The 27,774-nt window shown below is 43.4% G+C and overlaps 1 protein-coding gene across 10 annotated transcripts in view; it reads right to left on the bottom strand.

Annotated features, from left to right (window-relative positions):
• Positions 1–11,800: 11,800 nt before the first annotated feature.
• CHD7 (chromodomain helicase DNA binding protein 7) overlaps positions 11,801–27,774 on the bottom strand; it is a 129,873-nt gene continuing 113,899 nt past the window's right edge. For 6 of the 10 annotated variants that reach the window (XM_046925604.1, XM_046925594.1, XM_046925610.1 and 3 more), the window contains 15 exons: positions 26,421–26,510; positions 25,810–25,913; positions 24,216–24,345; positions 23,865–23,937; positions 23,593–23,647; positions 22,642–22,870; positions 22,274–22,482; positions 21,457–22,134; positions 20,849–21,009; positions 18,999–19,226; positions 18,330–18,773; positions 17,549–17,770; positions 17,071–17,211; positions 16,460–16,564; positions 13,765–15,665 (listed from right to left, as the gene is read on the bottom strand). In XM_046925604.1, coding sequence (XP_046781560.1) covers positions 14,712–15,665; positions 16,460–16,564; positions 17,071–17,211; positions 17,549–17,770; positions 18,330–18,773; positions 18,999–19,226; positions 20,849–21,009; positions 21,457–22,134; positions 22,274–22,482; positions 22,642–22,870; positions 23,593–23,647; positions 23,865–23,937; positions 24,216–24,345; positions 25,810–25,913; positions 26,421–26,510 — 3,823 coding nt within the window. In that variant the 3' untranslated portion in view covers positions 13,765–14,711. Of the gene's footprint in view, positions 15,666–16,459; positions 16,565–17,070; positions 17,212–17,548; positions 17,771–18,329; positions 18,774–18,998; positions 19,227–20,848; positions 21,010–21,456; positions 22,135–22,273; positions 22,483–22,641; positions 22,871–23,592; positions 23,648–23,864; positions 23,938–24,215; positions 24,346–25,809; positions 25,914–26,420; positions 26,511–27,774 lie in introns of all 10 variants that reach the window. The other 4 variants (NM_001077586.4, XM_046925636.1, XM_046925644.1 and 1 more) reach the window with 4 other exon arrangements.

Raw genomic sequence — 27,774 nt, 5'->3', positions numbered from 1 at the left:
CCACCTCACCATACACTCCTTTCAAGTGGTTGTAGATGAGCGATAAGGTCTCCTCTCCTGAGCCTCCTCTTCTCCAGACTGAACAATCCCAGTTCCCTCAGCTGCTCCCCATAAGCAATTGAGGGATGCACAGGCAGTGTGGGGATGCAGCCCTGGGAAGGGCAGCACTGCCTGTCGGTAACGCCCTGCACTCAACACGGGAACACCAATAAATGTGTCCATGCAAAGGTACCAGTGTGAGAGGAGAGTGAGCAATGTGCAGCCTTCCTATTGGAGTCCGCTGAGCTGAAAAACACAGAGCGCTCAATTTAACCCCACAGACCTCGCCCCAGCCTGAAGAACACGGCCTTTCCAAACACCACTGGCTGCCCCGAGTTATCCCATACAGAAACCAATGCAAACATGGGACAGTGAGTAGAGTTTGCCCAGATCCCATACAGCCACTGCTAAGCTGTAAAACTCCCTGTCTCAGACACAACACATTGAGATAAATGTGGAGCTCTGGCTTTTAGTCTTTGATCTTCAGTTTGTTGAAGAGGGAAAGAGGAAAAGTTTAATAACAAACAGAAAGAGAAAAAGGTTAATAACAAACAGCTGAAGGAGAGGCCACGGAGATAAATGTGGATCTCCCTGCAAACACCAGCCTGCAGAAGCAGGATCTGACCAGCATCAGCCTCCTCTGGGGTGCAGGAACTGCCCTACAGGTATTTCTGTGGGCAGATGACACAAGCTTTCCACCTAACACAGGCACATATATTTCAGGGATGCTGAGGAAGGAGGCACAAAATGAGCCGATGAGTACAGTGGATGTTTGTGCTGCATGGAGAGGATTTTTCCATCTTACCCACAGTTTGAGTTCATACCCTGGGAAATTACATGGAACAGCGAGAAGTGTACAAATATAATGTGTATGCTTTCCCCCCTTGCTCTCGCACATTTCTGTGTGTGTCTTCTTAGGCCTCAGCTGAAACCTGTGCTCCTGTCACGGCCTCCTGCCCATCAGTGTATCTGGGAGAAGGCAGCCATCAGGGTTCAGTGCCCCCCAGCACCCAGGAGCTGCAGGAAGGGCTTAGGGCTGAGGATGTGGTGGGGGGCAAAAGACAGATCTGCCCTGTTCTGGGCTCGGCACTCCCCACAGGTCCTGCTGGAGAGGAGCAGGGCTGGGATCTGCGCTGTGCTTTGGGTCTTGTGTCTCCATCTCTGTTCGTCACCAGATAGGCAGCACCAGCTGAAACAAAGAGGGAGTAAGAGCAGCTGCTGGAGGCTTTTCCAGAGAATAAATATTTCTATTATTTCCCATGCTGACTGGGAGCATTCACGGGCTGCGGAGGATGGGTCCTCCCTTGGCTGCCTCACTTATCTCAACCGCTCTAGGTGGTGGCTGTGGCAAGCGGCACGCTCGCCAGATAACAGAGGCTTAGAGGGCTGCTGTCTTGCAGAGAAAGGGAGATGCTGACTCAGCTGCTGGAAAAATGAAGCAAAACATGCAAAAGGCACAAAAGTTTGCTCTCGGCCTGCTCTCGGCCAAAGAGGAGAAAATAAGGGAGGGTTTCTGCAAATAGGAAGACATTGAATTAACGGCGCATCCGCTGCCGAGGCGAGGGGAGAGGCTGGGTGCGCCAACAATGGAGCAAAACAAAACAACACAAAGGCAGGAAATGCACAAGTTCAGGTTCACACAGCACAGCTGGGGCAGGTACGGGAAGCCCTGCCCGCACAGTGCTGCTGCTCACCGGGCTCAGTCCAGCAGGACCTTAAGCTGCATTAACAAGAGGGTCTTCACAGGCTTCATACCCTAGCAGAAACCGGTGTCATTAGATGCTGAGCAAGACAATGGGGTAACAACTGAGGGCATGAAGGAGAAAGCCATGTAAAGCTTGGCTTGGTTAGCACATGTTTTTAGACTCAAAGATGAGATGATTTATATAGACTTCAAATCAAAATATATTTGGGAACCCAACTTCTCTCTGGTGACAGAGACAGGGCCCGAGGGAATGGCATGGAGCTGCATCAAGGGAGGGTCACTTGAGGGTTAGGAAAAGATTCTTCACCAGAGGGCAGTGGCATGGAACAGGCTGCCCAGGGCAGTGGACATGGCCCCAAGCTGCCAGAGTTCAAGGAGCATTTGGACAGTGCTCTCAGACATAGGGTTTGGGTTTTGGATGGTCCTGTGTGGACCCAGGAGTTGGACTCAATGATCCTTGTGGGTTCCTTCCAACACAGAATACTCCATCTATGAACCCAATCCAGCCACACAACCTGGAACCAAGATTTGACTGCAGAACAGGACACGGTCTTGCCATAAGTGCTGGGCTGAGGGGGAGCAGCACCACCAGCCTTCCTGTGTCACTGAGCAAACCTTGCTGATCCTTCACCACAGCGCTTCCTGGGGAGACAGGCTCACCAAGGCTACCCAGTGGGCAGGGAGCAGAGGACAGGATGGTTGCTGGATGTCCTGAACTCATCAGGATCTGCTCCAGCAAAGTGGCATCACCCTTGCTACCATGGAGGAGGGCTGCAGCTTTCAGAGGTGAGCAAGGAAGGGCTGTGCTCCATCAGTCAGGCTCCCATCCTCTTGGTGAGGCCACTCCCAGTGTTTCAGATGGAGCTCACCATCCAGCTTTTCTGCTGCCAGAGCAGCTGCGCTCATTAGCATGTAAAGGACAAGGAAACTGCAACTCCCAGTCTGCTTTAGGTGCAAAGCAGGAGATCAGAAAGCCACACAGAAGATGCACAAATCCCCTTGCGTCCCAGACCCTCGCAGAGAGGCAGAAGGCCGCAATAATTTTTGACGTGCTGGCACTGTTTGCTGAAAGTACCTTGACAGAAGGGAGCTGCCTGGCTCCCATTTGGCTCATGAGATGCTGTCTCAGGGTGAGATGAGAAGGAGCAGTCTGCAGACTGCTGGGCAGCCGTGATGCCTTATCTAGTGGCCGTAAATCTCCTAGCAAATTTATAGCGCTATATAAAAGTTGAGAAAGAAGGAAGAGGCCACAGCTCTGTAAGGATAGGAAGTGGTGGGGAAAGGAGAAGAAGCGGGAGTAATTTGTGCAGTAGCCTGGAAAGAGTCCATGGGGAGTTTAAAAAGCAATTTTATTTTGGATGCTGAAATGAAGCAGTGAGCCACTGGCTGTTTGGCCGAGGGTGAAGCGGTCAAATGTCACAGCCCGGGAGGGAAGACAGCAGCTCTTCATCCCTCAGCCCCGGAGCGAGGTGTTCAGTGGGGGAGGGGGAATTACCACACCAGAGGAACACAAAAAACCAAACCAAACCAACAACAAAAAAAAAAACAGGAAAGGAAAGCATGGACGGAAATTTCAGCAGAAGGCCAAAGAGTGCAGCAGCAGTAACACACAGAGGCTGTAGTGTGGCTGGAGAGAGGAAGAGGATGCACAGGGGCGGGGGTGAGGGGAAAAGAGGGACGGGGATTATAAACCACTGTCAGCTTAATTTCATTTCCCAGGAAAATAAAAAAAATATTTGTAGGCACACGGACGAGAACAAGGAGATGAGATTCAGCCAAGACTGGTTTGTCAAGAATATACTGCATCAAATCAAATTAATTTCCTTGTGTGGTAAAGCAATAGGTTTCATGGATATACTTGAGGTTAGCGGGGCTTTTGACAAAGCCTTCCTTAACATCCTCCTAAGTAAATTGGGGAAGCAAGCTCTAGCTCGAAGTTCTGCAATACAACTGAAAATCGGATTGGAAACTGTACGAAAGGATTTAGTTTATGGCTAAAATCAGATTCCACGAGGCCTCCCAGGACCTGATGTGAGCAGTACTTAGTAGGGAGCAGGGATCAAGCCTTCACAGAGAGACTTGAGATCTATTGAACGGCAACATTCATGCTTAAGAAGACCTTGACTTGACGTGATGAAGAATTGCTCAAAGAGCCCAGTGGGATGTGACACAGTGCTCACAGACCAGCCCATCCCAATGAGCACAGCCAAAGCAGGACTGACAGGGCCAGTTTGAAAGGCACAAACCTCAGGGAATGGACAAACCACAAATCAGTCTGAAGACCAAAGGACTGAGGGGGAACACAATTGGCTTCCAGTATGGAAAACTTTGCTGCAAAGGAGAAGGTATTATTGGGTTCATGGAGCATGGTAGTAACACTAATAGGCAAAAATTACAGCAAGCAGGAATAAGTCGAAATACAAATAAAGAACGGCATGGTTTGTGGGATCATCATCTCCCAAGATCCTTAGGAAAAGTTTAGCAAATAAAACCAGAAGAGCGCTTCACCCTCTTTTAGGGTGATGGACTTGTTAGATGTCCAAAGGCTGCTGCCAGACCAAGGTCTTCTCTTTCAACGGAAGAGGAGAGAGAAGGATGAAGACAATGCCAGAGCTGTGGGCAGCGGGGCCTGCGGAAGGTGCCCATCTGAAAGGCTTTTCCATGTGTCACTAATTATTCAAATTTTTTAATGCAATCTGTCACAGCTGTCTGGCCCCCACCAGCCTAGTGCATATCGGAGGCACACAGCCAAAGTCTGTGGATATAATTTGGAGCTACGAAAAAAGCAGGCCTTCTGTTTTTACCCAAATATACTGTGCTTTGCAAGGGTGACAATCCATACAGCTTTCTCTGTAAGCACATCACTCTATATTCACAAATGGCTGGAAGACAGTCACTGAGAATGGATAAATCCCAGCAGTGAGAAACCAGAAGAAAACAAAATCTTTTAAAATTGCATATACTGTATGTGTGTGTGCATGTATTTCTTCACAAAGGGGCAAACATGCACTGATGAACTGGTGAAATACAGTGCTTGAGGATCGACTCTTCAGGTATAACTCAGGGCACAAAATCCAATAATTTAATACGATAATTTAGGTTATTTGGTTTAGGGCCTCGATGCTCTAAGTTCAGAACCCAGCGCTGGGATGACTTTTACTACTAGCTTGGATGTGGCCAACTTTCTGCCCTGGGATTCCAACACCAAACACAGCTCCCAGTAACGATATTTATGACACCCATTTTTATTAGCCGTTCCTCCACCAATTGTTCTATGAAATGCCTAAGCCATAGCCTGGCCTTTAAAAATTGTACACAAACACGTGCAGGCTCCAGCATTCTTTCTGTGTACCCACAGGCTGGGCTGCCTACACACAGGCCAACGTGCTCTGTTATCTTCACGTTTTGCTTTGCTGACATTTATGAATGCCACTGCTGAGTTAAAGAAAATTTTATTGGGCTAAGAGAGCAGGATATGGTGATGTTCATTACTGGTGTAACTCCTCATTTCATTCATCACAGCCATAATTAATTTTCTAGCGCAGGTATAGACTGAGATTTAAAGCCATCCTGATGAAATAAATTAGCCCCTTTCCTCATCATATTTGGAGCTCCCTATTGTGAATACACTCCAGGTGTAATAGAGAGGCAATTTATGAGAATGAAATCTCATCTGCGTGCTATTCCTTGCCCTATCTCTGGTGATTTTATTATGCCAGGGCACCTCTTCCCATTTGTTTAGAGGGCAGGCTGCATTCGTTATCATAAGTTCAACAGGTTGTTTAGCATACAATAATGCACAGCGGGGCTGGAATGCATGGCACCAAACAGCCAGAGTGCACAGTTGAGGTCTGTGGTTGAGGGATGTTAATGTGCATAGCATCTCAACACCAAGGAAATCCTTAAAGCAGGGTGCACCATTGTCAAGAACTCAAATCTAAGCTCCAGATCAGTCCTGGTGAGAAGCTGGGTGCAGTAAGTTGGGTGCATGGAGTGTGGTCTGATCCAGGTGCCGGCACAGCTCCCTGCACCTCCAGGCCAGAGGGCAGCACAGATGGAAGCACGGAGAGGGGATGGATCAACCACTTCCACCCAAACTGCTGTGGCCGAATCCATTCAGATGCAAAGCCATCCATGTGAAATGAATCAGCCCCTTTTCTCATCTTAGTTGGAGCTCCCTATAATCACGGCAGTGTGTGAAGAAAGCTGCAGACTTCTGGGAGCGAGCATTCAGCTTCGAGGGAGCTTGGGAAAGCAGAAAGGAAGAGGCAAAGTTTTTACAAAGCATTGCAATGCAATGGCAATACACTGAAGCTCTGTGGGGGGACAGCCCGTAGGAGAAAAGTTTCCACCTTTTGGTTGTGTCAGAAAACTCCAGTTCTGAACACATCCCTGTTGGGAGGGACGGCAGAGCTTTTTGCACACCGCTGGTCCCAAAGCCTGCCAGTGTGGGAGGGCTCTGTCCTGGGAAAACCTTCACCAGCATCAGTGACAAACCCGTGATGCGCAGTGACCACTGGGACAGTTGCACGCAGATCTCAGATGAGACAAGGAGGACGTTCTGCTCTTTCAGTTTCAACTGAGTTGAAAATGCAAAACGGCGCAGGTTTTCCCTTTGGAAAGGGGAACCGCTTTTGGTTTTCCAGCAAGCTGGGACGTAGCTAATTAAAACAGCGCCTATCGTCCTCACATCACATCCTCACCGCTGAACTTCTAACCTGACATAAATACATTGCATACTGTAACGTGTTTCTCCCAATTATTAACCTTGAACATGGCAACCTATAAATCATCAGCGAAACAGCTGGTGCTCAGCATCGCCCCAAAGGTGTACGATTACGATCACTTTATATATATCTTGGTATGCAGACATGAAAAATTCATCGAAGAGCTCGGTATCGTAAGGCTTATTGTAATGAATTTTCCTAAAAACATAGATCATGCTTAAAATAGGTGTCCGCTCATTATCACGTCGCCATTTATATCTTCCTGAATTACGTGTGAGTGGCTTGGCTGATTTCTTAGAGTCAAACGTGATTCCTAAACCAATTTAGACCAGTTTGCCTTTACTTCAGGGCGAGATTTTCATCTTTCGCTTTATGCCTTTCATTTCCACGAGGACCGGGACTCCAACTTGCAGAATATCAGATGGATTAAGGATTGTTCCCAGCTGGAGATCTCACCACAACACTTGGTGTTGCATCCGTCGCTGCCAGGATTTCAAGCAACTGCCTTCAGCACTTAAGCTGTGGGGAAGATAACTGCAGTCACATGAGATCAGTGCCAGCAAACAAAGGGATGGTGTGACTGTAAACCAGTAACAAAAGCAAGGGGAATAAACATAACAGCAAACAGGATGTAAATGAGACCTTGAAAATGAGCTTGCACAAGCCACTGGAGTAAAACCATCAGGACTGGACCTTTAGTAACATGGGAGGCCGGAGGTCACCTGGAAACATTCTGGTCTTCAGGACGGCATCCTCACCTTCCCAACAGCCAAGCATATGCATGCAGCCTGCGCCAGCTGGGCACACGCTCTGATTTAAAGCTAACCAGCACCTGTCCGGTGAGCACCAGAAGGTGACACGTTCCCACCCCACCCACACCTTGCAGGGATGCTCTGGCTGCCTGTGTGCCAGGCTGGGTGGCTGATAGCAGGTGATGCGAATCACGGGCTCTGCATTTTGCTACCAGTTCATGCCATGAAACCATTGTTTCCCTATTGGCTACAGGAGGCTTTTGTCACCTTGGCTCCCTTCCCGCTCTCCTCTGTCAGAAGACATGAATTATGCCTGTGGTGGGACAGGGAGAGCTTTGTACCAGCACACTCAGCACCCTCCGGATTACAGAACCAGCCAGGGAAGCTCTTCCCACTGCTGCTGTAGGCCCCCAGGCACCAGTGCAGCAGGCAAAATGAACCGGTGCAAGCAGGGCTACACCGGGCCTTCCTGCATCAACCCTGCGCCAGAAGGGCAGCATGGCCACCTGGAATTAGGGTGGTACATCCTGGGACTCCCATGCAAATCTGGTTTGGATTTCCTCCATGGTGACTTTTGTTTGCTGCAAGCAGCAGACACAATGACTTCTGCACGCAAGCCCATTGCTCATTGGTCATCAGTGAGATCAGCGCAGATTTAATTTGCTTTTGCCTGCTCACAGCATATTCTACATCACCTATCAGGAAGAGTGAAGATAAACATAAAGAAAAAAAAATTGCTCCACAATAGCTGTCAGATTGTTTCTGTAGTGCAAACAGCAAAGGCTCGGCAAGAAAACTGGGGGATCACTGCACGCAAACATTGCTCGGGTCAGCACAGGCACTAAGGAGGGATCTACAGTGCGACCTCTCTGTGAGGAATAAGTGAAGCACGTAGCAGAGACGCACAATTTGTTCCAATTTAGTTAAGATCCTCTTGGCACGCCAGCTTGAAACTGCTTTAGGAAGGCTTTATTGAGCGGCGTGCAATAGAACCCACTCATCTTCCAGCCTTTATACAACCAAAGCTGCTGACGGAAACTGTTTCCCAATTTCTATCCCAAGCCAGGTAAGAAAGCATCCACTTAGGAAATAGCTGCAGTCAAGTGCCACACGTACTCAGATGCTGTCACTGCGTAGCGTGATCCCCGCTCGCCCCGGCAGAGGAGCTGATCCAAATTCACTGGAGGCTGTTCTGGGGAAAGGATGCCAGGAGGAGCTGACAAACAGGCGGTATTTAGCAGCGTGTGCTGAGAAAAGGTGGAAGGATGTTTTGGTGTCTGCCTCTCATGGCTTCCCGAAAATTGCTTTTACTCTCCGGGTTAAATATAAATATAGGTAAGAAATGACGGCAGCTCTTCACGTGGCAAGGAAAGCTAACAGAGCAATGGGAAGGCTCACTCAAGTGAAACACAGAGTGGTTTAAAGCCAGCAGATGCCTTTTTTTCTTTTTCCGGATGCCCCTTTTTAGTGCTGCTGTACGGAGCCAATGACAGAAGGTGCTCCTTGGTAGCAACTGGTGCTTGGAAGGCTGGAGGGGAGATCTTTTATTAAAAGAAATGATAAATAAATGAAACAAATCCCGCCACTCCACTCCAGCACCTGAGCTTTGGTACCTGAACTGGATGTAGAGGCTTTGTGTCTGACCCATGCATGATCCAAGGGGCACTGAGAAGCAGCGATGATGTCCAAATCCATGGCCTGGTGTTACCCAGGGGCAGTGGGTGGCACCCAGCACCTGTACCTGAGGAACTGGGAGCGCTCGAGGCACTCTCGCGTAGGCTTAGGGGAGCTCTGCAGCCTCACAAAGCGGGCACAAAAGAGCAAGCATTGCTTGCAAAACAAAGCGCATACCCCACTGGTCACTGGAGTGCTACAAGCTGGAATCAATGCGAGGATTGTGACAGCTGAGAACAAATTCAGCTATGTTTGACAACTTCCAGAAAATATTGGCAGAGGACGGGGAGCCTGCACTGCCCAGCAGCACCTTTGTGAATTGATTAGCCATATAGCAGATGGCAAGCCTGCTGCAGACTGAGACAGCAGAAGATGGCCAGTCTGGCCGAGGAGAACTTGAAGAAGGCTGGGAGGAAAAGCACGTCCTTGTGCTGACAGCCCCCACCATACCTCACAAGTGTCAGATGCACGGCAGATGAGGAACAGGACTGATTTTTAGCATTTGCTTCAGTTCTGACTATTCATCACGAGCACCTGCCCAGCGCGTAAAACAGAATTACGTAGCTCAGTTTAAACCCTTCGCTCTTTCCGTTACAAAAATCCTTGAAGAGAAAATAAAAACACTTCTTTCAAAATATCCTTCTGAGCAGTGTTTGTGCAGGTCAGTTTGGGATCAGCTGGTGCATTCGGCAGAGCTTGTTACACGCTCTCTCTGAGAGCGCACTTGCCTTGAAAGTTTGAATGTAGAAAACAAGTTCTGGACAAAGAGCAAAGGCTTTGCTTCCCTCCTTCTGCTACATATTTTTGGGAGGGGTTTGGCACACGTTTGGGGAAAATTCATAATTCTAATGGTTTTAGGAAATGCCTGGGGCTATTCAGAGCCTGCACAGCTGCTCATCAGTAGCCAGCCATGGCTGAAGGAGCAGAAACTATGGATGGCAGAAATATGCCATCTTTGTCTGGTGCAGAACAATGCCTCTGCAGTGAGATACAATGGGTGTCTCTTATTTTCCACTAGCCCTTAGAAAAAAAAGGGGGGGAGGGGGAGAAAAAGGAGAAATGAAGGATCACAGTTTCCTTGCAGGGCCTCTGAGCTGAGGGAGCACCATCAGCTTCGCAGGCAGAGAAATGCAAATCCCACTCAGGCCCACAGCAGTCAGAGCCCATGGGAGGGGGCCGATGGTGCAGAGATCCCTCGCTGCCCTACGGGTGCCCACAGCCACCTCCAGCCAAAGGGCAAAGCATTGCAGAGGGGAAGAGCTGGAGAAGCACCGAGAGCAGAGCCGGCCACTCCTCGCCCACAGCGTGCATTGCCTCCAGCATCAGAGGGGTTAACCCCACGGCCTGCTGCCATTCAGCTTACAGATACGACTGCCCAAAAAACCAACAAAGCCAAAGCTTGAGGTCTGTACACTGTTTGGGCCAATAGACTCACGTAGAAAAAGTGGGAACGATAAACAAGACAACATAAATGTAACTTGCACAGTGAGTTGTCCCAGTACCCTCTTGCATCTCCATGCTCTAAGCAAGGTTCCCAAATCGGTGGTTTGGGTTTTAAGGTGGGCTGCAGCTACCAGGATTTTAATGAAGTCTTTTACCTGAGACTATCACTGGTGTCTAAATTCTAAGCAAAGCCTGACTACAAGTAACAGACCGCAAACTACGAGCGTTATGCTACTGCAACACAAATGGCTCCAGCCATCAAGATCTGATGGCTTTACCAACATTGGCAGCAATTTTATGCAAGGTGAAAAACCTGAACTGTTCATTGATATGGACTTATTCCCCTTTAGAAAATATATTTTTATAGTACGTTATCCTAAATATTTGCTGGTTTGCATCAAATCATCATCAAATTACCCAAGGTTGCATGCAGACAGCACTGGACATTTACTTCCCATTTGGAAGTGCTTCGATTACTTCCAAAACACTCATCAAACCTCATTCACAGCAACCGCCAATCCGTAACAATCCATTTCCTTTGGGAATTTTAATCAGAGCAGCTGACTCAAGCTGGTGATTAGAATATCTGCCCAAAATGCCACATTTCAAGGCCTCTTGAAGGCATCGCTTCCAGCCAGTGACAGCACTCCCCATTCAATGCAGCCAGAAGTGGTGACAGGGCTGCAGCTCCCAGCCCCGGGAAGAGCATGGGGATACCAGGGCTCAGAGCCCTGGGTGCCTCCTGCTGCTGCCAGAACCAGCCCCAACACCAAGGGGAGAGCTGAAGTGTGTAAAGTTGGGCAGCTGGAGCTCTGCACACGCAAGCAGTTTGGTAGGCAAGATGAAACTCAATGGGAAGCTCAGCACTGGAAATACAATTGATTACCTCTCCCCATCCCCCAAACTCGTCTCTCGAATGAAAGAGTGCTTATTTTGCTGTACTGAATTGAAAAGGTCCTTGACAGAAGAAAACTACGTGCTGTTCCAATCAGTGAGACACTTGTACATGGCACGGTTTTTGACATGGACGTGAAACAAGAGACCAAATCCAACAGAAGATACTTTGGACTAGTTTAGGAACTTGTCTGCTATGTCATCAGTGAGTTTTCAACCAGTTCTCCTCAACGGCCTAGGTTTACAGATAGGATCATAAGATTTCTCTTGCAAATTCTTAGAAAATATGTCCTTAGAAGCCTGAGCAGATTTGTTGTTGCTTTGCTGTTTCTCTTGGCAGGGCTGCACGCCACGTACCCAGGAAAGGCTGCGTCAGCATGCAGATCACTCTATACTTTGACACAGACACACGCTCCTCCAAAGTCACTTGTACTCCTTGACATTCCCCATTAGCAATTCTGTGACCATAAGGGAGGCGTCCAGCAAAACACGGGTACTGGCAGAAGGCTTCCAACTGAGATGGGCAGGAAGGTGCTCCAGCTGTGAATCAAGTTGAGAATAGCATGTTCTAATCATCTTACGCACGTAAGCTTTTATTCATTTAGACACACTTTAAAACTTTGTGAGAACCACTGCAATAATTAACATATTAAAAACTCTGTCGTATCAAAGAAAAACCTTCATATTTTCATGTAATACATTTCTTGGACATTAGATGGCAATCCCCCCACTTCATTTTTTCATACCAGGGGCCCATATCCCTTCCAAAACCAAACGCCACCTTCTTTCCAACAGGTGAGCAGTCTGCTTAACCTGGAGGAGGTGAGGCTGTTGGAGAGCACAGAGACTCCTCCACCATCACAGCATCCACGCTGCTACAGCAGTTCTCCAGTTTCGGTTTTGCTTTGAACAGGAAACACAGCTGAGTAATAACTGCATTGAGGAATGCTTCTAAGAGGGGCAAGATTCACTTACTATGTCCCTCAGACACCCTATGTCATGACTTGGATGTTTCAGTGCCAAAAACCTGCAGGCAGAAGTAGGCGGTTACCTGAATTTCCCCCTCATTTTGAGGGAGGAAGAGGGTTGGGAGAATGAAAAGGGCTCGCGTGGCATTTAACAATATAATTTCTATTCTTGCCAATTAAAAAGGGGCCTCCCAAGGGATATCATTAGTCTGTTTAAATCTTTGCTGGGTATTATAAAACTGAATTTAGAAGAGGGCTATTTTATATCAGTACGTGAAATACACACAACAGGAAGCACCTAGCCACTTTTACAGGGGAAGTTCTAGAGACGGATGACAAAATAAGATACCAGTCATTTAAACAACTTTAACAGATAGAATGGATTCAACACACCGGATCAAGTTAATATACCTTGGCCTTCAGCCTCTCACTTGTTGTCGCGGTCTACGTGCAATGTTTTAGAAAGAGGCAGGGATAACACACCTCGTCAACTGTCCGGTGATGGACATGGCAGGAGGAAATCCTTCCTAACCTTCATTAACTCCCTGTGATCTATTTAAGTGGCAGTACGAGACATTCTGCCACCTATTCATTTCAGCAGTGCGTGTCTGTGATTCATTCACACCGAATTCACTTCCTCAGCTTTCATTTCTCATCTACTTTCATTGTTCGTTGAACGCTCCTTTCAGGGCAAGTTCAGCCCTTGTAACACGCCCTCCTCACGGCTGAGTTCTGGCCTTGCAGTACTCCTTACTTCGAGCTCTTGTGCAAATTCACAGGGGATGTGAGAGGGTTGCAGCTCTCCAAAAGCACAGGTAAAATCAATCATAAGACAGGGGTCCACCCACAGCTGGCTACTCAAATAGCTAATTTTTCATGTACTCTACTGCAGACCTAACCTTTTATCCTCACCATCGAGACGGTTGTGTACGTGTGTGCCAAGGTGACAACACTGTGAAAACAGAAGTTCTCAAATGGTACATTATCTCCAATATCAAAGGTCACAAAAGGGTACAAATCGGTAGCTCTCCAGAAGAGACGCTGGTTTTTATGAAAAGTGGGTCAGTTTTAGTTTCATGTAGGTTGTTTGACACAGTGGTTTCTGGCATCACAAGCTCTGGTCTACAGGATACCACAGAGCCTTTGTATCCCTTGCTGTCACTACAGCATTGTGTTTTTCTACCCATTAACCAAGGATAAATGACCTAGATATTGTGCCTATTAAAGCCTCATTTTTCTTTTGCCCTTTTGTTCTTTAGTGTACCATATTATCACACGCTGAACACATTTTAAAGTATTCTCAGTCTCTCATGCCCCTTTTTGAAGGAGTAAAGTAGGCTTTTTAGTGTGCTTTTCTGCAGAGTTACTTAGAGTGGAAAATATGAAGGTAATTCAGGGTTTCTCTTCCTGCCTAGTCCCATGAAGACAATCAGTTCAGCATTTACAGCCACTAATCTATTAGGGAGTTATAGCAGAAAACGCTGCAAAAAGCCACAATGCAAACATAAAACATGAACACCAGTTGTGATGTCCCTAAACACTACATTTTATAATTACATCTCTGCATATCATGGGTCACTTTTATTAAAAGCATCATTACTACAGTTGGCAGCAATTTACATCTTATCTTACATGATAGCAGTTTCCAAAGAAAAAAAAAAATAAAAAGACATCACAACAAAGAAAAACAATACATTTACAAAGTCATGTCTGTAAACTTCAAGGCTAGTTTAGAGTTGAGGTAATGCTGTTTAGCTTTGTGGCTAAAGTAACAAAGTCCTTTAATTTAAAAAAGGTACCTGATTTTTTTCTTTTTGTTTATACCAGTGCATTACAAGATCACGAGACGATTAAACTGTAGCTTTATCCTGTAAGAACCTTCTCCGCGGGTAAATTTCCAAAAGGTACTCTTCACATTCAACAGCTGCCTTATTATTGCTGCGTCTCAAGACAGAGACATTCACACTATCATGAAGATTGTCAGAGAGAGAGTGTGTGTGTGGGTGTGTGCGCGCACGTGAGCGGGTGAACTCCCGTACAGTCAAAATGAAGCACGAGTACGATATGTATGGTAGATTTCATCTTGACCTTCACAGCAAAAAAAAAAAATAAAAATAAAAAATTAAATATATAACTTCATCCTTCCTTTAAGCAGCACTTCCTTCTCTTAGTGCCACTTGATTACAAATTGCTGCTTTTTATAATACCAATGGTACCAAAAGAAAAAGAAAAAGCAGAGCATTATGTCAATTTCCTTAAAAAGACATGATCACCTCTCAAATTTCATCTCTCCTAGGGATAATAAATAATGCACTGCACAATACTTAATGACCAAGATACCTTTTGACACATCTGTATAACATGACTTGAACTTTTTTTTTTTTTTTTTTTGCTACACTATGTTACAGAACAGCTTATAAAAACTAAGTATGGACATTAACTGTGAGTGTAAACAGTAGGACTACCACTTGTCAAAAGTTTAAAACACTTCAACTGTAACTGGTACTGGTTATTCATCATTTTCATTGTTTTCTATTTCTTCCCCCCCATCAAGTGAGTCTAATTCTTCACCCTGTGCTATTTCGTCTTCTAAAATGGAGGAATCTGCAGTTTTATCAAGGCTCTCCTCTGCATCACTGCCTTCCAGGTTTTCTTCATCTTTAAAGGCAGTTCCTTCAGTTTTGTCAGTAGCCTTCTCTTCGTTGGAGCCCACTGCATTCTGAAGTCCTGCTAGTGCTGGGAAACCAGGCAGAGTCAATCCTCCCAGTCCCGGAGGTAGAAACATAGATGGATAGAACAGGCCAGGAGCCATGGTAGACAGCAGGAAAGGATTGAAGGCCAGAGGGTTTGTGGGCAATCCAGTGTTGGTGGTGGTGGTAGTGGTGGCAGTGGCGGTAGTCGCCGCAGTAGCAGCACTGACAGATCCATTCGCAGAGTCAGTAGCAGAAACAGTGTCTGTGCTTTTCTCAGAGTCTTTGTTCTCCTCTTCATTCTCATTTTTCTTCTCTTCAGCTTTTGAAGCGCCATCCTCAGTCTCTCCTTGACCGGAAGCAGTAGTGGCATTTCCAGTAGTAGCCGTTATTGGGTTATTCAACAATCCGCTTAGTCCAAACATATTGGGCAATCCTGCCATCCCTGGCAACATCAGAGGCAACATGGCAGCCGGATTTTTAGCATCCCCCCCAGCAGCAGCAGCTGTTGCTAGCCCTGGCGGAAAGCCCATGAGGCCTGCGAGCTGGAGAGACTGCAGGTTCTGTAGGTTCTGGAGGCTGGTGAGGTCCATTCCAGCAAACAGACTGTTCATTAGTAGTGGGTTGATTCCCGAAGTTGATGCTACAGCAGCAGCTGCTGCAGCTGCTTTGGCAATTTCACTTTTTGGCCTTCTTCCTCTTCTGCTTGCTCCTTCCTCCCTCACAACAGGTCCAGTGAGAAGACGGTCAAACATAGACTCTGGAACAAAACCCTGAGGAAGGGATGCAGAAAAACAGAGTTTTATACCCTATTAGCTTTTGTAGCTTTCAGCAGTTAACTAGCTATGATGGAAGAAACTGAAGGGATTTTTATCACGTTATTTTTTAATTCAAAAAGCAGTTTGTTTTTCAACCCTGGTAAAATCATGAGTAGCTAGCTACTAAAGTGAGCAACACTAGAACACATAAGAAAAACTGAAGAAAACAAAGTCACATGTTTTGCCTATTTAAACAGGGCACAAGAACAAATCATGCTGAAACACCATAGCTTGTACTTCCCAGTGAACTCCAGTATAGGGAGTGGTATTTTAAGAATATTTGCAGAACTGTACACTCTATTTTCAAATAACAGTTTTCAAATAAAAGGTAGCGAAGCTAATTCCTTGATGCTACAAACTACCAAGGTGATTACTGTTTCTGCTATGCATGTGAAAAATACCTAGTTTAGTAGTTGCTTAATGTACAAACACCTGTGTTTATTAAGAATTGCTGCTTACTAAATGAAAAAAATACAAAATAATCAACAAAAACATATAACTAATGCTGAAGGTTGCTTTACTGTACCTGATCTTTCCAGTGTACTGAAATCCCACTCTAGAGAAGCCTTCTATCATCTTTCCCCTTAGCTGGCTAACTCCCATCCTGACACTACAATTTCCTCAGCTCAGAACTACTACCTATGAGATAAAGGACTTAATCATCAGTGCTTGCCTGCAAAAATTTACACAACCTTCAACCTTCCCGTGCTGTAATCTAGAGTGAAGCATGGAATTAAAGTTTCACTTACAGACTGTTTAACAATGTCAGTCCAATCTGGAGCAACAGCAAATTCAGGATTTTCTTCTAACCATCTTGGCAAGTCCTTCATTGGAGGGGCCATAGCTCCACCCATCTAATGCAAAAGATAAGGTAGTACTTAAAAACACAAACAAAAGCCAATCAACCAGACAAAAAACCCAAACCACCAAACTGCTACTGCTCAACTGTACATTTTCCATCTGTGCACTTTCACCTATGGAGGATGACAGTAAAGAATTTCAATTCACATAGTGGAAAGCTGAACTAAAAGTACCTAATGATATAAGAATTGAAAAGACCATGTTTAAAAAAATACAGCAAAATGCCACAGTCCAGGCAGCGCTGGTAATGAAATTCATACCTAATATAAGGAAATAATATGCCATACAGTTTCAAAAAAATAGGAGTTACTCAACTTAAATGACTAACATGAGCATACCATTAGTAAAGGAGGAATTAAAGGTTCTGAGTGATAGTAAGAATAAATGTCAGTGCCAAATCAAACTTTTTAAATAAGAAAGTTTGGAACAGAAAGCCTGCTTTCCACATGCAAAGACGTTATTGAACAATTTAAACAATTCCGTTGAACTTAGTTTTTACCTTCTTCCCATTTCGCTTATTTACAACAGGTACCCTTTCTTCTCCTGTCAAGGTGTTTATATCCAGTTTATTAGGGTTTCGACATCTGTGTCGTTTTTGTTTCGGCTTCTGAAATGAGGAAAACAGCACATCTGCACTCTTCTGGAAAGAAGAGAAATGTGTTGCTTTTTAGTTTTTCGCTTTCTTGACAAAAATTGAGAATTATGACACCTCTTCTACCAAAAATTTTAAGAAGGGGACAATTACTTTACCCCCCCCCCCCCCCAAAATCTTTTCCTGAACATACATAGAAATACTGCTGCCTCCTCAGTGATCAGATATTATAGTAAGTGTGGCTAAGATGAAAGCCTCTGCTGAAACCCAGACAGCTAAAAATCCAATGACTACGCCCAATATGAAGAAATTTATTTCCATGTCTGTAAAATTAACTTCCATACTAATATTTAATACAGCTACACTTTTAAAATCACATACTTACTGGTACATAACTTGGCATATCTACAGTGTAAGTAGGATGCAATTTAAGCCATTCAACTAAATCCTTGTTTTTGGGAGCATCTTCTCCCACCAGCCTGGTCCCATCCTCTAGATTGATTACAGGGATGCGAGTGTCTGGGTCCAGTTGACCAGGAGATGGAATGTTCCTTGCTGGTAGGGCCTCCATATCTTCTTCAAAAGCTTTGGTCACTTCTGCATCCTCCTGAAAGCATTAACACCAGCATTAATTCTCACTTTGAGGCAGCAGTTACCTGGGAGAAATTATTTCAGGGACTAAAGTTAAAGGCTCAAGGCAGTAGTTAATAAGATTTAAATGTTTCCACTATGTAAAGAAGTCATGTTAGGGGATTTTGTAAATTTAGAATCTTTGAAAATTAAAGAACAGACAGAGCAGTTCTCATGCATTATGAGCTAATGGTCCCTGAGACCTTCACTTCCTACAAAACAGAGATGGTAAACCTAAGCCTCAAAATGTTTTTTAGTGTTGTAATATTTAAAAGGAAAAACTGTCCTTTTAAAAGTACAAGCTAGTTAAAACAAAGTTAAAACTAACTTGTGTTAGTAAAACTAACACAATCTGCTATAGTAAAAACTTGATATAAACAACATTTTGTTTGGATCAAAATTAAATACAAAGCAAAAGCTGGCTGGGTAAGAACTGTACGTTATTATTTGCTAGAGTATAACAACACTGTAAACTCACATTCAGAAAGTACTAGACACAGAAGAACAAATAGGAGACAAAAAGGTTGTTGTCTTACTACTGTCAATGATGTCCGTTTGTTGCTCATAAATAACAGATCAAGCCCTTCTACATTTTTCCTCCTTCCTCTCCTCCTCTTCATGGGCGGTTCTCCATCTATTAAAGAGCCATTTAGTAGATGCCTTGTGGGTGTGCGTGAAAGACCTGCTTGCAGCAGCTCCATTTGAGTTTTAAAGGCATCAGACACGGGTGTGGAGACATTAGGCAAGATAAACTTTGAAGTAACAGATGAAAAATTTGAGGTAGAACTTGTTGCCTCTCGTGAGGCCTTTGATAAATCTACAACCTTTTCTTGTCCATTTTCTGAGACCACCTGAGACTCACGTAACTGGGCAACCATTTCCATAAGATTTCTCCTTTTGGCAGCTCTCTCAGCCTCAATTTCAATCTTTCTTCGTCTCCTCCTCCTCTGACGTGGAACTGATAAATTGAGTGCATCTTCCTAATGAAACATGAAGATTTCCAAACATTAACACAGCTCTGTTAACTACACTGATTTTACAACAGAACGAACACGTAACTCAGAAAACAAAGCCGTTACTTTACTCAAAGTAACACTGTCTTTTATTCTTCCTATTTTATTCAAAGGAATGCTATTTTTTCATATTATGCAAAATAAGTGCATAAAAGAAAGTGTTCTTTAAGAATGAGAAAGATGCAGCCTTGCCTTTGACAACTGAGGAGAAGCAGTGATGTCTTCACTGCCACTGATGCTGGCTTGACCAATCATGGAGAGCTCTGCAAAGCTCCTTTTTTGCAGAGGGCTGTCCACAGCTGTTGGAGTATACCCAGGTATGAGCCCCTGGAAATCAAACATCTGGCGCCTATTTACTGGCCACTTCCCTTTCAGCACTGCTTCGCAGATGTTGTCTAATCGGTTGATCATTACTCGGTCCTGTGTAAAGGAAAAGTACATAATGAACCTTTAGTGCGAAGGTTGCCTGTTGAACTCAAATGAGTATAACTACTCTGTCTAGTTTGGCAAAGCTCAAGAAAGACATTAAAAAACAACTATTCTTCCAGGCCAGGATGAACTGATCTCCTGAAAAAAGCTAATACATAGGGAATTTTGGGGAACAGAACATCACTATAATTTAGAAACAGCATTTATATTGAGGTGAAGGAGGAAGACAGATCAAGTTTTCTGTTAGACAGTTTACCAACAGGCAGATTTTAACAGAAACTCACAATTGTTTTACACTTCTGATCTTGAGTTGTTAGCAAAATCAACAGTTAGGAAGGGAAAAAAAAATCAAAACACCTGCAATGAGTGTTTTAAAACTGCTGCTCTTGAGATCCAAGAGGCTGGATCTGCAATTCTGTCCTAGGAAGTGGATCCTCATTAGCGTCACTATTAATAAAGTTCAACATTATGAAACAAGCACCAACCTAGGGACATCTAATGAATGTCAATTTTCATTCCACACCCATTATCACTTCAAATTTCACTGAAGCGTGTACACTAAAAATCTCTGATTATGTGTATTAGTCTACTTATGATGAATCTACATAGATTAGGGATTTGTTTTTACTCTATAACTGAAATAAGATTTTAGTTCACGTTCCCACAATACATACTGAAAGCAAAGAAGATGAGTATAATTCTTTTCCATTTCAGTATTCAAGTACATTCCATGCTAGCCTGTCTGTAGTAGCAGAAACTTCAGAACTATGAGAAATACTGCTGGTTAGGGAATATGAGCATCAGTTAGCTTCCTGAACAGCAAAACAGCGCAAAGGCCACTAGCAAATCTCAGCAGCTGCAACAGACTGCTTGCTTTCTCCAGGAATAAGCCTATTAAGAGCAAGGTCCCCCCGCCCTACCCCACCCCCTCCCAAACCAGATGGCCCTGTTATGGTGATTAGTAAGCTTAAGACTATTACTACTTTATTTCTCTCTCTGCCCTTACTGCAAAAGAGAGTACTAAATTATGTATGGATTTATTATGATGCTACAGTTTGATACTTTTTTTAAAAGAAATTGTGTTAGATATATTTCTGCCTGTTATCAAAACAAGATATAGCTTTATCCTATGTAAAACTGTTGCTTGTATTTGCAGGACACCTTAATACAATTACATCTGTCAACATTACATAATGGCTTAGATCATGTAGGTCACCAGTCCCCTTTCTCCCCATCCCAAACTGAAAAGGTGATCTTGTAGAATCTCTGCTCTCCTTGCAGATTGCTCTGCAGATGAAATCTAGTATTCAAAGTCACAAATTCGCTTCCATCAATAACGGTGTAAGAGGTGTGATTCAGCACTCAGACAGTAACAAGGCCTATAAGGAACTCACGTCTGTCAGCAGCTTGTTGTTTTACAGTAAAGCAATTCTGTTCATTTCCTCCACTAATTTGTACACAATTGAACAATAAAAAGCCATTTCAAAAATCATTCTCAGAATAAAGTCTCATGTTCACTAGAAGCACAGAACTGTACAAAGCTCTCTTTGCAGCACACTTCCCACATATTATCTTAATTGAAAACAATGCACCCCATCCTACCCCCAACCAACCTTAGGCCAGAAAGAAAAGGCAAATGTTCTTTCATGAAGCAGCTGGACCACAGAAGGATCCCCATCTTCCATGTAGAATCCATCGCGTGTTTCATCCCTTGCGGTACTCATAGAGGCATTGCTTTCTTCATCAAAATTCTTACCCTGAGAAACTGCTCCTGCTGAATAATAATCATGACCAAAAATTAACTACAAAACTTCCCAACCATCCAATGTCAGCCTCAATAGATAGGCTAAGACAAGAACATTTGATACCATACTTCTAACTCAGGCTTCTGTTCCGTCATTATTACAACAGAGCCTCAGTCTGCTGCACTTGGTACAGAAATTGTCCTTATTAGATCAATAAGTTATCTTGGAAGTCATCCCTCACAGGGAAAAAAAGCCCTGCTAAAGCTGGATTGTTTCAGCTTTTACATTTTTGGTTTCTTTTTTTTTTTTTCTTTTAAAGCTTGTCTAACCATGGAAAAGAAGAGAAACTGCTAAATGTAGCCTATCCATGCTCCAAAACAGCTCCTTGCATGCCACTTACCAGCTGGCACAAGTCAGAACAGCTGTGGGACTCATGCTAAGCTAACTGCATAGGACTGACCTGACCAAAGCGTTACCTTCAGGTTGGGAGGACTCTTCTGATTTGTCATCATCATCCAGTTTCTCCTCTTCATCTTCTTCTGAACCTTTTTCCGAAATAGATTTTGGGTCCACGTCTGTACTCATTTCTATGTCTTTCAATTCACATTTAACAGAGCCAGTCTCAGCCTCAGCATCACAGTCCTGTTTAGTGTCTTTATCTGCAATATCTGTCTCTTCCTTGATATCAGACTTTTCTTTGGCTGCTGGATTTTCAGATCCTTCAACTTTAGACTCCGTTTGTTCTGTGCTTTTTTCTTCTTGCACTGGTGTGGATGGGACAATAGGTGGTGTTTGACTGCAGCCAGCACCCACAGGGTGTAGAGAAGAGACAGTATTTGCATTACCCGTCCCCCTGTTTTGAGCAAAGTTTTTGTGGGCCTCAAGAAAAGACAGCTCAGGATCATTCAGAATGTGATAATCTGTCCTACTGACTCCATGTTTAGCAGCACCAATCAGTAAGTCTTTGTCATGTTTACCACACTCCCACCACTCTGGCAGATCCAAACTTGGTTGGCAAAGTTTTAGCCTCTCTCCCAGCTGCGGGTGATGAAGAACCTGTTCACGGATTTTCCGTAACAGCTCTATGCGATATAAAGTTCTGGAAGCACGTTCTTCTGTGATCGGTTCAATCATAGTAGAAAGATCAGGTGGCTCTGCAATGACATCAGTTTGTACTGTTTAACACTGACTAGACGTACACTCATCTCTAAGTCACTGCACCTAGGAATCAAGTTTCAACAGTGGTACTGTCTATTAATAGTCATGCCCATTTCTGCAGTCAGTAAAACTTACCATCATCTGGCTTGACTGGCATTCGGCACACTCGTCTACACATATTCACAAAGCCATTAAAATACTTCTCCAAGCTTTCATCGGACTTTTTATCAAGCCTGGCAAATGCTCGGAATTGATTCCAGTCAAATTGATGTTTTATAGGATCAAAAATAATTCCAAAAGTAGACACTACACGATAAAAATCGGCTTCTTCTCTTCTTGTCCATCTATTCAAGGAAGAAGGAAAAAAAGAGGCCACTGAGTAAAGGCGAGCTCAAACAGTTTGGATACCCCCAGGCCCATTTAGTTTATACTTTCAAAGCAGAAGTACTGGCAACATGCAAATTTAATTAAGATTTAAAGGAAAATATCACTGAGAAACTCACTTTTGTCGTTTTTCAGTTATTATAGCCTCCCTTTCTGCTTCTAGTGCCCTCACTTCTTCCCGAGGCCGACGTCTCCTGCGGTCAGTCTTCATTAGTGCCTCTTGCCTCATTTGTTGCCTTTTATAGCTGCGCTGATAGGCAGTAATGAGGCGACGCAGACGGGTAGTCAGGGTTGAAGTGTTGGGCCAGTAGAGTTGGCCTAACTCAGAATTGCTTTCACTGTGCTTGTCTAGAGAATGGAGAAGTATTTGTGCACTGCAAAACCACCACTAAACATTTAAAGTTTCTAAGGCTAAAACTGGATTCCTGTCTGATTAGATAAGAACATACGCTTCATTAATATTGGTGCAGAACAAATTAGAAACAGGATAACTACACTGGTAGGAAATAAAAAATAGAATAAAACCATCTGACTCCACAAACTCAAATGACTGTGAAGCATTTAGAGATAACTATCGGGTATTATTATTCAATGTTATGAATGCAAACATATTATGAATACCTTTAAGTATTTAAATTAATGCAGTAGAGCTTTAAATATGTTATTAAGAAGATCATTCCATCTCTGTGAAAACACCTATGCTTACGATTTCCCACTTCATTATTTTCACTTAAACTTGGCACTTTTCCTCCATACTGAGGAGGTTATCTACAGCAACTTCAAGATTATCTCGGCAAAAGCATCAACAGCAGTGTAATGAAACATCCAGTTTTTATCATCACCATTTCTACTATGTAATTAGAAACCCAGAAAGCCTTAATGTGGGATTATGCAAACATGGTAAATAATTGTTTTGAAACACGTGAAGCATGAAGAGATTTGGCACTAAGAAGTTTACCGTGCTGTTTTCCCAAAACACAACCCATTTCTTCATGTGCTAATAAAAACAGTCCACCTTTCCCTAAATGGCCTATTTTTGCCTTTTTAAAATTTCTTTGGTATAATCTTACTTGGGTGGATTTCAATGGACTCCTCTTTGTCTTCTGGAGGTGAGTTTGCAAATTCCTTTGGGAGAAGACAGAAGTTATTTTAGTTTTCAGCTTTGACCATATGTTATTGTTTGCAGAAAAAAAGATGTTATCTTTCAAATACAGCAGAAAAGTATCTTTGTAAGGCGTGTTTATCTGGTGGCTCACAAACATAAGAATTACACATTAGGATAAACACGGAGTGTCAGTTATGTTTATGAATACTTCTAATTAGAGAAACTTGAAGTTCTTACATCAATTTCATCCTTGAAAGGAGTTCTGGTTGGCTTATATTCTGGATCTTCATCCTCTCTGTCGAATTCACCTCTAAAAAACATTTAAAATGAACTATTTAAATAAATACTGCCTTTGAAAGGTTATTTTTCTGGAAAAAAAAGCAAAAAAAGCTACAAAAGTCATCAGAATGGTGTACCAAGCTACACATTTATATTTCATGCTCAACTGTGTAAGCAATTTTACATACTTTTTACATTATGTGATCACTTCAGATCCTCAGGCAAGATGTAAGCGGAATATGACACATGAACTCATGCCAACATATACAATGCTGATAAAGTTTATTAATTTTTTCATGTCGTCCTTACCCATCACCGCCATCTGCTAACATGTCTGTCCCTCTCTGTTCAGCAGCTATGGCCTTTGCATCAGGCATGCCAACCCGTTCCAGAAAGCACAGTGTTGAATCAGCTCTCATGGAATTGTACTTCTCATAACCTGCAGAGTGGGAAGCAGTTTTTTTTTTTAATTTTTTTTTATTTTAAAAGCTTTGATCAACTGTAAAAAGAACAGTTCAGGTAGTGAAATCATTTTCAAAATTTAAAAATAAATTTTATTTATTTTTAAATAAAATTAAAGAGCTGCAACTGTGATTTTAAAGGAAATACTTAATAAAAAATGATGCATCTTTTCCCCAGTAGTTTTCATTCCTGTAATAATGTTTTTCATACTGGTAAATTTAATCAGCACGGAAACATTTTAACATCAGTAGCAATACCAAACAGGAAAAACTGAAGTTTTTTCAATGTAATCTCTTTATAAAGCGACAATCTTTCACCAGAACTAACCCCACGCTTCTATAAAGTATGTATAAAGTTCCTATGTAACTTTTGCAGTGGTTCTCCATATTCAGCACTCCCTACTGCAAACATGCAGATGTGAATGGAAGCACACACACACACACACACACACACACACACACACACACACACTCTATAGCTCTAGCCTTGCTGGAACCCTCACTGTAGGCTGCGAAAATGCTGTATACATGGGTTATTCGTAAGGCCAACGAACCTGTCTTATTAGGTTTAGGATGATGCATGTCAGTAAGATGACACTGTTCCCTCTATGGTTTTCAAACTGCTGTTTGCTTTTTTACTGCCCAAGTTGACTAGATGGAAAATGGCAGATCCCAACAGTGCACTGCAGGAAAATGATTTTTAGACTAGACTTGCCTCAGCTGAGCCCACAAAACAGAGCTGCTGTACATAGGCAGAACAGCACAATTCAATTAGGATTTGTACTACAACACACTGCTCCTAACTGCTGTAGAGCCTCAAGCCAAACTGTAATCATGAAAGGTTTTATAAGCCATCATTCTCCCCTTTAGTCAGGCTGGGCTGCTGAGAATACCTCTGCGACCTCCAGAGAATTGGGATTATAATCAGGAATCGCTCACTGTATATATCATGCCAGCTCTGCATCCCCAGCCTTTCAAAGTTAACAAGGCTGCATCCCACTCAAGGGAGCCGGGAGTTCTCAACACTGACATTTGTGAAATATTGCTTGGAACAAAGCCCAGGAGGCACTTGTACAGATTAATAGCAGAGGTTAAGCCCACCGTCCACTTTGACACTGGTTGGCAGAGTTAGCAAGTGAAGCAGTGCTGGAAGCAAAGTTTATGGAGATCTATCTTACTATTTGGCTATTATTTAAACAAATATGGCTTTGTTTTATTTACAGCCAAGAAAGTAATGTTTTCTTCTCAAATGTTCTGCAAACATTTAAAAACAGCATCTGATATTTACAGCTCATATTAGGTTCTTAATGCAGGCAGGAAAAAAAAAAGGGAGATACAAGCCAACAGTTCTTTGGAACAATACTTGTTAATATTATGACTGAACAGTCCTACACGCAAAAAGCTTTACAACTGAGTTTTGTTCAGAGTGAGACACCACTTACCGTGTTTGAATACTCCAATTAAAAGGGATTTATCTGCCTCCTTATCCCACCAGTCTGCAGGAACTTCAGCATGGAACGGCTCAGGTATCCATACATCTACTTCACTATAAAGACAGCATTATAAACATTCGCAAAGATGACTGGACAAAAATGTTAGAAAAAAAGAGAAGCGGTTCACACCATTTTGAAAATATGCTTCTTGAGGGGGGAAAAAACAACACAAATTAGAACGTGTGGAAAATTAATTAGGACTGTTTAAAAGGAAATAATGAAATAATAGTAGGCTATTTTAGGAGTAAAATGCTAGCGGTTACCCAAATGTACTCATTTATAACCTTAATATTTAAAAAAAAGAAAAATTAATATTGAGTTACAATAATATTCAATTATCAGATCAATATCAGCAATACTGAAAATCCATTTCTGTAATTTCCCACACTGTTCCCTCCTCCAAGAAGACTACCCACCTCATTTGATAAAATAATAACGTGGCTTGGGAACACATTTAACACGAAGCACAACAACCTTTAAATGCTGAAATTGTTATAGTACATGTGCTTTACATAAGCCAGCATCATAAAGCAAAAAAATAAACCTGCACTTGCACTAACCTTGAGTCAGCACCCTCTAAGATCCTGTCTGCTTGGTCCCCTATAACTTCTTGTCGTAGATAGTACAGCATGCGGACACGCAGCAGGACCCTGGAGAGGAAGGCAGAGGGGGGAAAAAGTTCTTAACTTCAGGACTGTTTGCCAACAGTGGCTTTTGGCAGCTGCTGCTGTTCATCCATCATCCTGCCAAGGCTGATTAGCCATGCTGTATGGTAGGCTTGAAGCGTGACAGATGGTGGCACATAATCACCTCTGTGTGGTGCTTTCTGCTGGCTTCCAACAGGCCTGCCTGGCAACCGCTTACACTGCACAGAGAGGGACCGAGCGCAGCCCGGCCCCGGCGCATTTCATTTAGTTCTACCTAGTGCAGCTTGTGAAGTTTAGACACGTACTCTACCACTGCCTCTGAAGTATTGAAGCAAGTTTGTAAACAACTGAGCAGATGGCTTTCAGTAACTGTTCTGCTTCATTATCTCATAAAATTTCCTCAGCTGCTGCCTTAATACCATTTTTGGAAGCACATCAGAAGTTGTAGGAATAAACGAGATATAAAATCTGGTTTTACTACCTTACAATAAACCCTCAATATGGAATGTCAGGTTTTTCAGATTATACAACTTTTTGCTTCCGAGAATGGGAGGAAAAAAAAAATAATCCCCCATTTCCCCTAGGAGATATTAACTATTTTTACTCTCCATAGTTCAAACTGCTATTTAATTTTACCTGCACACAACATAAGTGCCATAAGGAAGTGAAAAGTCTTCCTTGCCCGTGTTTGTTTTTTCCCATCCCTGCAACACTACGGTCGTTTCTGGGACCGCTGTCAGGTGTTGCGGCAACAGCTTAAGCTGGCAGGAGAGAGAATGGCAGACTCTGGATTTTCAAGGAGACCAGAAAAGAGGTCATCGCTACAGAAAAAATGTCTCCCTGAAAATAATCAAGCTCACCCATGTTTACCCAATTCAGGGCACCCCCTGCTGCCTAGTTCATGAAGTAGAATCGGCACCAGCTAAAATGGAGATTATTCTGCCTGCCTTCTCCCTGAATCCAAATCCATCACGGCTACTGTTGAATTGCTGCTCTCTTGGAGCAGTAAGGGTAACCGGGGAAGCGGTAATCTGATCGCCAGTTGCATGAAAAATTTAGACCACCACCAGTTTTGAGAGCTCCTCGTTAGAGATCTGATGCAATAGGAGTGATATCCAGTTTTACACGTGTTACCCAAGCAGTCCTTGGAAGAGTAGGGATTCAAATCAAGGTCATGTCTACAATTCAAAACATGTCAGACATGCTTATTTTTGTGTGCTCGATAAATGGGACCAGTAAGGTGTCCCTTCCCTCTGTGTGGCTATGG

The sequence above is a fragment of the Gallus gallus genome, chromosome 2 (assembly GCF_016699485.2).
Source record: "Gallus gallus isolate bGalGal1 chromosome 2, bGalGal1.mat.broiler.GRCg7b, whole genome shotgun sequence".
NCBI classification, from domain to species: Eukaryota; Metazoa; Chordata; class Aves; order Galliformes; family Phasianidae; genus Gallus; species Gallus gallus.
The sequence above is the reverse complement of the archived record's forward strand: the minus strand, read 5'-3'. Positions and strand labels throughout refer to the sequence as shown.